Genomic DNA, 14253 nt, shown 5'->3' with positions numbered 1-14253 from the left:
GAAGTTATCAGTCTGATTTTTAATTTTATATTATATAGAATAAGATCATAAAATATTATATATATCAAATTGTATGCATATCTCATAAATTTATGGTTTTCCAGCCGGCAAATGATGATGACAGCGTTGAGGCGTCTTCAGATGATGAGGATGACATTCCCGATGGAATCGATATGAACGATGAATACTTTAGAGAGGAACTCGAAGGATTCGGGCCGAAAAAATCTAAAAACAAGGGTAAAAGCAAAAAGAACAAACACAAAAGTGACTCTGATAACAGTGAAGACGATGAAGAGGCGTCAAGAAATGCCGTGAGTAGACTCTTATTGTATCCTCTTTTGATTGTTATTGCCAATGGTCTTCTGATAATTATGTTTGTTATATAACTAACAGGTAAACCGTGCTCCGCCCGCAAGGCTCCAATTAAGAATTTACAATAGGACTATAACCATAGCCACCTCTAATACAAGGCCCCGGCCTACGATATTGCAACGTCGCAGCGTAGGCCTAGAATCTAATACATGATTGGTGAAAAAGATCAGCTGGTATTTTTTTTTTTTTTTAATTTTTTCACCAATCATGAATTAGATTCTAGGCCTACACTGCGACGTTGCAATATCGTAGGCCGGGGCCTTGTATTAGAGGTGGCTATGCTATAACCATCCTCGGTAAATTGACAATCTATATGCAAAATTTCAAGTTAATTAGTTGATAGTTGAGATGTGATGATGCGTCATTCGTGAATTTCCTATCATGTACGTGTATAAGCCAGTAGTTCTCTTCTTTATTATATTATAGATTATGAGGAAGAATGATTTCTCCTTTGATAATAATCGATTATATATTATGCTTCAATAGAAAAACTTTAATCATTAATATTGCAGTAAATCAATGTAATACATATAGTTATCGATTAATGTATTAATGTGTGCAATATTACCAATTCAGAAAATATTTCATCGTTGAAATATTAAATGCTAATAGATTCACAATAATTGATCACAGAACTATGTTATTTTGAAAATCCAAAATAGTGCAAAAGCTCCTGGTCCATAGAAATTTTTTTTGTGTATAATAGTAGCAGTCATCGAATTCCCTCTATAGTGAGATTATTTTCAGACTGTCAGCATTCCTTATAAGTAGCAGCATTCCTTTCCCTGCGACAGAAGAATGGGAAGCAATGCTTTTATTTATAAGGAAAGCTAAGAGTTTGTTGTGAATCTCACTAAAGCTATTTTCTATATTACCAATATTTTTGTTGAACTAAAGTCTTTAGAGTATTTGTTAGCGATAATTCTTATCCTCGTTATATTAATAATTGTGGATTATGTAGTTTTCCCGTAAATCTATTTAAGCATTAAACTATAACCCCGCTATAACGCATCCCCGTTTGAGAAAATCGCTCCTAGTAACACATTAGTGAATTCACAAATTACATCGTTCAAGACACTTGATGTAGAAGTATAGTACGCGTCCCGTAGCTTTGAAACTGCATATAGGCAAGGAATTGTTCGCGGGGTGATATTCCCACTATGTTAAAAAACATACGCTCCAGAGTACGCTCCATCCCTAGATGGAGGAAGCTCCTAACAAATGTTCTATGTTTTTGAACGGGTAGTATTGTAGTCTACTCCTAGAGGCTCTCCGCCGATAGGCAAAGCTACAGGACCCGGACTGTAAAAAATATTAGTCCCGTTTAAAAATTCCCCTATACAACTAATTTCTCTCTTGTCTCTTCTTATTTGAGATACGTTAGAGTTCAACCAGAGTAGAATAACAGTTGATTTGGACTTAAATTACGAGTATTAGTATTGCTCTACAATACATTCCCACCAAATTGCAATGATTGTGGGTGATTTTTAGTATTAAGCATTAATAAATTAAAGTTGCCCTTATGGTTTGTGGCTATTTACAATCACGGATGGTTTTATGAACAATTTTTAAGTCATTCATATTGAATTTATTTCTAATGTTCTAAAACATTTTTCAGAGGGAACTTGAACTACTGTTCATGAATGAAAACGGCGAAGATACAAAGAAAAAACATTTCAATTTGAAAAAGATTATGGAGAATGAGGATGACTCAAAGAAAAAGAAAAAGAGGAAAGGAAGAAAACAGCTTATCAAAAACAAGAAGAAAGAAAAAGAGGAAGTGGCTGCACCATATGATGATGATTTTAAGGTAATTAAATGTATTTCTACAGTGCCCAATTATGATTCTGTTTTTGTTCAATTAATTTCTATAGTTTATAATAGTTTGATTCATTAATTTTATGCTGAAGTAAACTTTAATAATTCAAGTTTATGTCAGTTCTGTTCACATATTTTTATTATTAAATTATTAGTTAATCATCTCTAATTACTTATTGATTCATAAATAATGTTTAAATGAGTATTAGCTTGAAAATACTTAGTATTACTTTGAATTTTATAATATCGGGAAACTTTCATGCTTTCTATGACATAATTTTCTGAATGAAGTATTTCTTTACTTTACGCGTCAATATCTTTTCAATAATTCTTTTACAAATATTATAACATTTTAAAACTATGAAATCTATTTTAGATTAACTTTATGATAATAATATTTATTTATTTTATTGTTCTGTTAGTATTTGTCAATATTATTGAGAATAGTGCAAAGAGTAAAAAAGATATTCACTTTACTGTCATCATTACGTATAACTAACATTAATGCTTTTCATTCTACCAATGCTGACACTTAGAAGACGATCTCATTAAGCTATGATCTCAGTCACTCTGAACATAACAACAGTTTTTTTTCCTAGTGTTTTCAACCTATATTATAATAATATTTTCAGATAAACGTGGCCGATGAAAGATTCAGTGCCCTGTACTCATCACATCACTTCAACATTGACCCAGCCGACGCCCATTTCAAGAAGACTAAAGGAATGGAAGCATTCATTCACGAAAAGCTCAGTAGAAAGGTAATTCAATTGAAATAGTATGAAAGGAAGAAGGAAGGTCATTAAATACTTGAAAAATCTGGTGTGGCGCACTCACACAACTTTCCTTGCCGTTATGAGAATTGATCACCTGACGCTAGTGTTCCCGCGCATCTCAAGTCTACTATTCAAAGATTTGAGCCAGCTCGTGACAGGGCAATAACGCTGGAGACACACGAGGTGTGCTATCTCTTCATAGTGAATCATTTGATAGAATCAACAGTTGCCAACTGTTTGCAATTGGATAATCACATTTTCTCGAATTTTGAGCTTATTTTCAATTTTAGGTGAAAATGTTACTGAACATTAGTTGTAGAGATTCTCATGCTGAATCTTTTCCACTCGAAATTTTTTGTTTAAATTGTATCTGAAGCCCGATAATTGAGAATCTAAAATCAAACTTTGCATAGATGGGGCGGAGCTCCTGAAATTTTTACAGATATGGGACTTGTGGCAGTTGATAGAGCTTATCGATGACTATTTCAGGTATATCAAAATCGTTGAAGCCATTTTCGAGAAAATCGCGAAAAACCCTGTTTTTGACAACATTTTCGCCATTTTAACCGCCATCTTGAATCGCATTTGATCGAAATTGTGTCGGATCCTTATATTGTAAGGGCCTTACGTTCCAAATTTCAAGTCATTCCGTTAATTGGGAGATGGGATATCGTGTACACAGACGCACATACACTCACACACACACACACACACACACACACACACACACACACACACACACACACACACACACACACCACACACACACACACACACACACACACACACATACATACAGACCAATACCCAAAAACCACTTTTTTGGACTCAGGGGACCTTGAAAAGTATAGAAATTCAGAAATTGGGGTACCTTAATTTTTTTCGGAAAGCAATACTTTCCTTACCTATGGTAATAGGGCAAGGAAAGTAAAAATGGCTGTATTTTGTGCTATCTTTCTTTAAGAGAGGATTTAACAGTAGCCTAAATAAAATTAGGGTATAAGCAAAGAAAAGGTTACAATAAATTGAAATAATATTCGTTGCTATACCTGTAGATATCATTCATCTTCAATTTCTCTTGATGCTCTGAAGTGAACCTTATAAATATATATTGTCATGAATGACTCATAATGTCATCTTCAAATTGTTGTTTGTTAATAGCTATATTTTCATATAACTATATCTGTGTTTTCATTGTATTCATATCCATGCTTACATTAATGATTTTGAAATTATTACAATATTCAATCATAACAAATGATTGTTGAATCTATTCGACTTTCTGGGTGAACTGTCATCAATTCCTGACAATCCAGTTCATGTGGTCTAAAACTAAAAATAATGATTTGAATATGATCTTCTTCAAACAGTTATCATGGTCTACTTCTTTAAACATATTCAAACAGTTATCATGGGTTAGCTGAAGTAAACTTGAGGCTAACACTTACTCTATAAAAAGTATGTCAGGAGAATTGCCAATTATATTCACTCATATTACAAGCTTCGTATAGGGAATAACTCATTATTATTTAATAGTAAGTTCTCAAAAGTTTTATGAAACTTCTGATTGTCAAATTGTCCACTCCATTGATTTTGCTGAAATACTTGTTTTATGATGTTGTAATAGAAATTAATTTGAATTTACAGGATAAAAATAGCACTAATGATTCCACTTCTTTGGGTAAAAAGAAGAATATTGAAAGTGTCAAACCATCACCTGATAACGGATTGCATCCACCCAAAAAATCGAAGCTGGAAAGTACGAATGATCTATCACAAATTGTCAATTCAATCAAAAGGAATACGCAATTTTCAAAAACTAAATCAAAGAGGTAATAAATGTAAATGTTTGTTAATTTTCCAGTTGAATTATGTGTTATTTATTTTCCTCTTCATAATAATAAATTACTCACGTTTATCTCTCATTTCAATATCCTAAGGTGAAGCTGAACTTCATTTTGGATTTATTACAAAACCATAGATTTATAATGATGATAGGCACGCTAACAAATAAGGGCTCCATTTTACCCAATGGACACGTATCACGTATGGCAGAATTAACTAATACTTTTTTTCATCGATATCAGTAAATCTAGTATATAATATTGAATAAAAAGTCTTGAAATCGGCACAAACGCTGAAGAATCTTCTCATTATTTTAATAAATACGACAATTTATAGTTTTTCGTTCATCTTCAATGTCCACTACATTACCACCTTCAGAAATTCCCAGAATTTTATAAAGCATGAGTAGAAACTCTGAGTATATAAATAATATTATGTTTCTACTAGCATTATTCTACGTAGCTTATATAACCTGACAGTTTTCAACAATTTAGCTCTCAGTTATGAATTTTCAAATTTTATTTAGAAAAGAGGACATTATTCAGTAGTTTCAACACTATGTCAAATGAGAGAATTCTGGTTTGACATGGCTGGACCTCCAGTCCAAATTTATAAGACTCTTGAAATCTTTTGAAAGATCTGAAAAATAAGAAGTCATGGCAAAGATTGTTGGAATCTATCAGCCTAAATGTAAATTATTCTATTGTAGAAGTAGAGTAAATCGTGAATTTTGATTGATAACTTAGAGGAAGAAATAATAACCGGTATTCATAGTTTAATTCATGTTTTTATCAGCGAAATGTTTTTTTTAACATTAATAATTGTAGGAGATATAAACAATTTTAATACATTTTTACAATACATTATTGATGTGGAGTTTTTAATAGTTCATGACTTATTTATCTATATATTGGAGATATTAAAATTGCATTATTGGAGAATGAAGTTATATTTAAATAAAGAAACTTCCACTAATGATAAAATGAACGAAATCAAATAGTTTTCATTATTGTAAAAGAACAAATTTCCAAAAATATTTTTATGGATTCACTGGTTTGGACTGACTATTAATAAAAGTAAGAATATTCAACAATTTATAAACAATGGAGATTATTGATTGGTATCTTTGGAAGTAGATTCTACTTGATTAGTATTTGCTTCAATAATGACTTTGACTTCATCTATCAATTGAGCCACTTCTGAATGATCGATAGGATTTTGGTATGGCGGCTGAGGTTCAATCTCATCATCACCAAGCTCTGAGTTCAGGATCTTCATCTTTTCCGAGAAAATGTCTGTCTTCTCCTTAATGTGTTGTAGCTCCAGCATAATTCCTGCGTCGACAACTGAAGCAACGTTGAGGGTGGATTGGTTTAAATGTTCTGAAAAAAATTACGTTCGTCTATAGTGATGGTTAGATTTGATAATATTGTTATACTGTACCGCTTTTTTACTTGAAAGTGGACCACATGTAAAATACAGAGCAAGTTATTCTAAAACTAAATGATGGTTCCATTTACTTGAGTACCGAACTAATCAGAGATTAACAATCGTTATACCAGTGGAAAAAGAAAATTCAAATGCTATAGCTATCATCTCCATTCTGTCTATTGGATTATAGTGAGGTCCACGTTATAATGGCATTGCTTGATTAACATTTGTGTTTCTATTCTTGTCTATCATTCGACAAAACAGATAGCACTATCCTTTTCTAGCTCCGCAACGTTTGCCAGATCGTATTTTACAACGTAGAAATGTAATTAAGTAGAATATTGATCTCAATTATGAAAATATATTATTTGATCATTGTAAAATCTAATTTCTTGACTAATAAAACATAGTTCAATATTTCAAACAAGAATGAGCAGTTAATATTACATCAGATATACCGGTATCAGCTATCCTCTATAGAAGGCATTGGCAAGGCAGAGAATTGGCAACGCTGTTCTCCTTTTTTTCTCCACAGCCATTATAACGTGGACCTTACTACAGACAGCCAGGACGCGCAGTAGATCACTCCGTCAACGAGCACTCATTTCGGACAAGAACATTCGGGTTCGGGTACAAACCCGAGACAAGAACAAGGGTTCGGTAGCCAAAATGTGGCTTTGGCTTAACAACATTGCGAGCGACTGTGCCCTGGCTGTCTAGTCTAATAGGGACCCAAGGCTATTAATGTAAAATGCCTAAAATTAGGATGAATTTATGTTGCTTTAGGACACCAGACTGTGATACTTAACAGAATAAGATTGAAATCAAAGAAGACCACAGTAAATTAGATCAAATAAGACAGAAATTAACGTACTGAACACATTTATAAACAAACTCACAGTACTTCAAGTTAGTTAGCTAATACTTGTTAGTATTTAGCTTCAAAGAGTAGTCAAATCAGAATTCAAACTTCAAGTTTAAAGTGGGCTTTAAACCTTGAAAAAGTGGGGGCTTCCAGTTTTTTTCGAGTACCTATTAAAATGTGTAGGCTCTTTCATATAAATAGAAGTTTCTCAGGTCTGTAACTACTCCTATGGTGTCACATCCCATAGTCCAAGAGACAGAAAGAGATTTATTTCCAAAAAATGCAAATTACAAAATAAAAATCTTATGTTTTCAAACACAGTTTTAATACAAATAACAAGAATATAATAATTACACTAAGCTGAATAGAATAGTAAGAGTCGAGAGACGCTAGTTTTTCGTGTTTGGGCACTATATTGTTGTCCAAGTTAACTATACACTAGGGACACCACAGTTAGATAACTAGTCTAATATTCCAAGTCAAATTTAAATTTCAATTCCTAAAATTAATAGTCGCCCTAACTCGCTTGTAACCAATGGTGGGGGAGTGAGGGATAGTCCATGTCCTGGTCTATTAAGAAGCCTAAACACAGAGACTATAACAGCGTCCAGCCGTCCAATAGCTGTGGAGGAAACATACAATATTGGAAATGCCATGTACATTCGAGTTCCAGACATATCATTAACCAATTCCGCGTTCCCGTAGCTGCTACTAATATTTCTATGTGTAGCGTGATTTAATATTACAGTATATGAGCCTACGTACATTTTGTACCTACTGCTAATAATGAAATTTATTATTGCTTCTCTCTAAATTTAAATATCTGTCTATGAATGGTGCTTAATGCCTGAGATGTATTGCGCCAGTGCAAAACGTGCCTAAGACCCTAATTAAATGGACTTCTTAGGCCGGTTGCAGACGAACCACTTTCGCATGTGGGATGTGGGAGCTACTATTTTCCTTCTGTGGTACCACAAACGCAGCGCATATTGAAATCATTGGCAGGCATGACAGTGGCACTAATACTTCCACATGGTGTTGCTCGCTGTGGTAGCGATTATTTTCCTTGCGATTGTGGTACCACTGGTTTGAGCACCACGCTTCCCCTAGCTTCTGTACCACAATCGCACTAATGAGCGTTTTCTCGAATGTAGTGTGAAAGACTCTCTGCGTTAGTCGTATTGTTCTGTGGTATGTCGGTCCCACATCCCATATGAGATAGTGGTTCGTCTGCAACCGGCCTTAGACGCGCTGAATTCATTTTGCAGGTCTTCACAATGCATGGCCTCTTATGGAAAGCGTCTATTTCACTCGTATAATTTTTCTCATTATAGGACATGCATCTCAAAGACTTACAAAGGTAACTTTATAAAGTCTTTGATGCATCTTATTGTAAAAAAATTGCATGGTTGCCTGTAAAGTCGGTATACGGGCGAAAGTTTTACGTGACAACGACTTTGAGTGGTAAAATAATTGTAATGTGAATATTCATTCGTATAGTAGGAAGAAGGATGAAATAATAACTCACAATGAGAGTGAGTGAGAGGCACGCGTCCCTTCCACTCGGGCATGGTTAGCCCGCGCCCCACCTAAGAGCGAGAGAGACAAACATTGACTTGACATTTTGAATTAGTGGCGCAGTCGCAGGAGATTGCTTGCGGCGCCTGCGCAGGTTGACTGCTCCGTTTCACTCTCTCTCCAGGTGAATGCTTCGGGTCGCTGCTGGTTGCTCGCCACTGCTCCTATTCGTGCTCTTTCCAGACGACCGTGAACCGAAACGAACGCTCTCACTCGCTCTCATTGTGAGCGCATAACGTGGGAACGTAACGCAGTTTCTTGAAGTGTCTCCCGGCAAACCAATTTATAAGACGTTGTCACGTCAAAAAGTTGAAAACGTGTCTATTACGCGCCTCATTTCGTGAAATTCCTAGGGTTTGTTCTGGATCAGCATCTTTCTTGGGATTGCTATACTGATCAGCTCTGTGGGAGGATTGTATCTGGAGTCTTTGCTCTCCGACAAATAAGAAGGTTAAATGATACCAAACTTACAATGGCAGTCTACCACTCACTCAAAATGTCACACATCCGCTATTGTTGAGTGTTGGGTCCTGCCAGAATTTGGAGAGAGTGTTTAAGCTACAAAAAAACTGTTCAGCAATCAAAGATATTATGCATTTAGAGTCCTGTAGGAACCACTTCATAGAATTAGGCTTACTAACCGTTTCCTCTATTTATATCTATGAGGTGATTATGCATGTTAGAAGAAAGACTATGACTAGAAATGCTGATTCGCATGGATGCAATACACGAAATAGAGGAGCAGGCGCGGATCCAGGACCCTGACCTGGGAGGGGGGTGATAGGGGTGGTCGTCCAGGGGACCCCCCCTCCCGTTCGACTCCCCACACCCGAAAAATTGTTCAAGTTTTCAATCGATAAAGCGAAGCTATATAAGCTATAAAGCGAAGCTTATATTTATTTCTGCAACTACAGTATTAGTTTTGCTCTCGCCTTTTATTTAGATTATAATATAATTCCTAATAAAATGTGATCATTTAGAACTTCCTATCTCCAATGTGTACTGAGTTACAATTTTTCAAAAGTGAGTAGAATTTCAAGAAAAAATCAGTTTTGCTAAATTTTAGTTTTTGATTAACAATATCTTCCGATTGTTACCATTTAGAATCCCTCTGGGGGTAATTTTGTGTTCTACAATTTGAGACCAGGTAAAGTGTTCTATCTAATATAGATTTCCAGGTAGGCCTACACCTGACAACAATGCTCCTTGTATTTTGGAAAACACCTAAGTTTTGACTTCAATCATCATCATCATCATCAGCAACTCCATTGTCATCACATTGAGATTTTGCACCAAGTTCGCATATAAGTTCATTAGATCATGTTCTATGAGAATCATCCATTAGATGCACTTAATTTGTTGGAGAGGACACCTTAAGGCTGTGCAAAGGCTAACAATAAACTTTCTTCTCGTGATATTTTTCTAAGTTTTTTCGATTTGTATATCATCAAGCTATCAAAATGAAAATTTTCCTCAGGAAAACATTTTTTTCGATCATTACTTTTTGAGATATGAGCGCCTGAAGTTTGAATTTTTGGGACAGAACATTTCAAATTCGGTAAGATATAAATTCATGAGATTTAGAGGATGGATTCTTCATGGTATTGTTCATCTAGTAAAACAAAAACTTTCTGAAAATATCAATTTTTGAAAAAGTTATTCAATTTACCAAAAATAACTCAACTAAAAGTTATTTTTGGTTATTTTTAGTAAATTGAATAACTATCTTGAAATTGATATTTTCAGAAAATTTTTGTTTTACTTGATCAACAATACCATGAAGAATCCATCCTCTAAATCTCATGGATTTATCTCTTACCGAATTTGAAATGTTCTGTCCCAAAAATTTAAACTTTAGGCACTTATATCTCAAAAAGTAATTATCAGAAAAAAAATTCGTCAATGTTGTTTTCCAACACGAACTACTTATTTTTAAATCACTTTTTGCTATTAGAAAAAACAACCAAGAAGATGGCGGCCCTGCCGAAAGATCTCGTTGTCACAGTGAGTGATTAATTCATTTATTGTAAAATATTTGACTGCTAGTCGTTTTTTCCAATAGCAAAAAGTGAGAAAAAAATGTTTTCCTGAGAAAAATTTTTCATTTTGATAGCTTGATGATATACAAATCGAAAAACTTTGAAAAATATCACGAGTAGAAAGTTTATTTTTAGCCTTTGCACAGCCTAAGAATCAAAATTTCGAAGTCATAACTTTTGACACAATGAAATTAATCTCATTGTACCACAGCTCATTCTTCTCGGCTCGTCAAGATGGTTCAAAATCATGCATCATGATCATGAATGAAATCGAGAAATAGAAAATTATCATTTTATTTATCATTGAATGTACTAACCAGTATTTAATTTCATAAAAAATGACCAATTTCCATATTCAAGGCTGGGTATCTTGTGAAATACTTCGGATAAAATTTCAAAATCTAGTAAGGATGTGGAGAAGAATATCCTCTTTCCACTACAATGAAGAATTTTTTGCTATTTTTTCTGTTAATCAAGAGTCTCTAAAATGAGTCTGATACATCATAGAAACTCATGATTGATTTCAAATTGTAGACAATTCCATCCTCTACGAGCTCAGTTGCCTAAAATTCATCTTGAATCACTGTTTCCTACCATATCACAGCCTAGACCGTTAATATGAGAAAAGTATCTTCGATTTCTTGATTTTTTTAACGATCAAATCTTACATTACGATCATATTCTTCCATGAATCGTTTACAGCAACTGAAAGTGGAGGTTCTATTCTAAAATTCAAGATCAAATTTTTTTATAATAACGGGTTACCGAGATACATAGATAGCTCTGAATACAGAAATCGGTGAGTTCTTTGTGTATTGAAATACTGGTTAAATACACTTAAGGATGAATTTTCTATTTCCAGATCGAATTCTACTTATGATGCATGATTTTGAACCGCCTTGATAAGCCGAAAAGAGTGAGCTGTGGTACAATGAGATCGATCCGATCATTGTGTCAAAAGTTATGAGTGTTTGAAATTTTGATCCTTATTGAGGTGTCCTTACGCCTCTTCACTAAATTGAGTGCATCTGGGTGATTCTCATAGAACGTGGTCTTATGAACTTATGTCATTGTGCGAAATCTCAATGTGATGACAATGGAATTGCTGATGATAATTAAAGGTACAACTTAGATGTTTTACAAAATATAAGGAGGAGTATTGTTGTTAGGTATACCTGGAAATCGATATGAGATAGAGCGCTAGACCTAGTCTCAAATTGTATGGAGCACAAAATTACGCCCAGACGATTTTGATTCATGAATTTAAAAAGTAACAATCAGAATATATTATTAATAAAAAACTAAGATTCATCAAAATTGTTTTTTTCCTTAAAATTTTACTCATTTTTGAAAAATTGTAACTTAGTACCGGTATTCATTGAAGATAGAAAGATCCGAATGATCCCATTTTATTGGGAATTTCATATCTAAAGAAAAGGCGTATTTTTCCTTTTGATTACAGGATTTGGCGGAAATAGTTGAAAACTGGAAAATTAACAGAAAATACGAGGTTTTTGGGCCACTCTGTATCTATCACAAAGACATTTAGCATGAAAAATTGGTTCTAGACTTCTCTTATTTATTAAAACAATATATTGAAAAATCAGAACTATGATATAAAATGCAAGCACATCCCCTTTTCATGTATATATTGACTATAGTAACTGTAGTTTTCTCAATCACCATTTGAAAAGTTGAGGGAGGGGGCGATCGCCCCTATCCCCCACCCTGGATCCGCGTCTGTAGAGGAGACTATGCTTCACTGTATCACAGAACAGCTCTTTTTGAGAAAAAAACCAACATATATGGGCCTTAAATTTATTAGAAAGCTTTCAACTCATTTGAAAAATTGTGAAGATATTAATGTTTTTGAGGAGTTGAAAAGTTTTTTGATGGTTGGAGTATTCTATACTACAGAAAAGTTTGTGTATAGAGAGGGTTCCTTTGTGTGATTTTTTTCTTTTTTGTATTAGGTATTATACATTTTTGACAATTCCTATACTCTGAGTCTCTGGGAAGCTTTAAAAAACAAACAAACACTTGTATAGTTTTGGCGCACTATTGTCCCGAGCCGCGAACAATAGTTAAACTTTATGCGCTTATTAATAGACTATAGTACCCCACTCATAGAGGGGGAACCACATTATGCTGGGCTCAAAATTTTCAACTGTTTTACGGATGAACTTAAGAGTGTTGACAGTCTTGGTAAATTTTATACAGCTCTCAAAGATACTCTGACTGAATGCTGCCTGAATTCATCAAGAGAATGCTTTGAGATCTTCTCATTCAAATCCTAGAGATCATAAAATAATTCAGACGATTTTGTAGAATGAAAAACTTTCCTTTCAATGGAGGGAAACCATATATTTGATATATTTTACATGTCGTACACCGTTTGAACTGTGCTCATCAAATGCGGTTTAATACGATGATATAATAATATAGAACACCAGATGCCTTTGCCTAGGCCAAGCTCTCGCCAAATCGCTTGCCAAATAGCCAACATAAGCGGCTCCCATTAGTTTTGCCATCCACATTGCAAAGTGACCAGAATTGTAGCCTGATGGTCAATAAAAATGAGTCTTTTGAAGACGAGCGCCCCATCTTGATTAGTGGTAAGATGAAATTTCTTTAGCGACGACTCTACTATTTAAGCCGCTTGTCTACTCTCGCAGGCTGTAGTCACTGCGATAGAGTCCATATATATATATATATATATATAATATATCAATAGAGGATTTATAGCAACAGCAACCGCGCAGCTAGATTATAGAGTCGTCTCTATATATACAATGAATTGCACTTGTAGAGGAAGCCACTCGCCTCTGCTTGTCCCGTCTCACCAAAAATCAAAGCAAAGGTGAGCGTTGGCATGGTAGTCATCCACAGTTCCACACTCTTGAGCTGGTCGTTATTTGTACGCACTCGGCAAAAGTGTGGCGCCTGCATGACCGTAGGCCTACACAAGCAATAAAATAAAAAACACTGAAGCAATAAAATAGAAAATGTAATGCAATAAGACATTTTTATTATTGCCAAAGAGAAGAAAAACTATATTTATATTTACTTGGTTTCTAATATAGTTTCACACGTTGTTCATTCCCGGTAACTTACTCAGTAGGTACCGTACCGGTTCTATATTATACACAGATACTCCGTGCTATTGCCGATCAAATCAGGAAACTATGAGATGAGGATAAAAGTATGCTTTTATTATAATCAATAAGAAAGGCCAAGCAAATTATTCAAAAACAAAATGAAAAATAATATTCTTACCTATTAATGATTCCAATTGATGAGATAAGAATTCTATGAATTGCTCCTCTCTATCATTTATTTCGTTTTCAATATCCTTGTAGAAATCAGCATTTTGATTCTCATTCTCTTGTAAAGCCATTTTCGGTAAGAATTCCCTCTTAAAATAGTAAACAGAAATAGAATTAATTTACTTTTCAATCAACCAACTTTGACAATTTTACAAAAACACCTTTACTCAAATTTAATATAATATCAAAATCAAATTCTGCTC

At 34.3% G+C, this 14253-nt stretch overlaps 2 protein-coding genes across 3 annotated transcripts in view; one reads left to right on the top strand and one right to left on the bottom strand.

The window, feature by feature from the left end:
- The window catches only part of LOC111048527 (ESF1 homolog), a 26801-nt gene extending 15175 nt beyond the window's left edge, over positions 1 to 11626 (top strand). For both annotated transcript variants that reach the window (XM_039438015.1, XM_039438014.1), the window contains exons 9-13: positions 105 to 311; positions 1991 to 2182; positions 2823 to 2951; positions 4614 to 4798; positions 11587 to 11626. In XM_039438015.1, coding sequence (XP_039293949.1) covers positions 105 to 311; positions 1991 to 2182; positions 2823 to 2951; positions 4614 to 4798; positions 11587 to 11611 — 738 coding nt within the window. In that variant the 3' untranslated portion in view covers positions 11612 to 11626. The remainder of the gene's footprint in view (positions 1 to 104; positions 312 to 1990; positions 2183 to 2822; positions 2952 to 4613; positions 4799 to 11586) is intronic.
- On the bottom strand, positions 5093 to 14253 carry LOC111048525. The gene is made up of 2 exons (XM_022334428.2): positions 14001 to 14253; positions 5093 to 6193 (listed from the first exon to the last, which is right to left on the bottom strand). Exons 1-2 carry the CDS (start codon positions 14119 to 14121, stop codon positions 5922 to 5924), a joined length of 393 nt encoding a protein of 130 aa, XP_022190120.1. The 5' UTR covers positions 14122 to 14253; the 3' UTR covers positions 5093 to 5921.

This window comes from Nilaparvata lugens, chromosome 11 (genome assembly GCF_014356525.2).
Source record: "Nilaparvata lugens isolate BPH chromosome 11, ASM1435652v1, whole genome shotgun sequence".
In the NCBI taxonomy this organism is placed as follows: domain Eukaryota; kingdom Metazoa; phylum Arthropoda; class Insecta; order Hemiptera; family Delphacidae; genus Nilaparvata; species Nilaparvata lugens.
The sequence above is the reverse complement of the archived record's forward strand: the minus strand, read 5'-3'. Positions and strand labels throughout refer to the sequence as shown.

Bases quoted from the DNA above. Each gene is read 5' to 3' on its own strand.
- LOC111048525 (XM_022334428.2), bottom strand. From the start codon at position 14,121: ATGGCTTTACAAGAGAATGAGAATCAAAATGCTGATTTCTACAAGGAT. The intron at 6,194-14,000 runs GTAAGAATATTA...AATTTTTTTCAG, and splicing joins TCAATTGGAATCATTAATAG to AACATTTAAACCAATCCACC.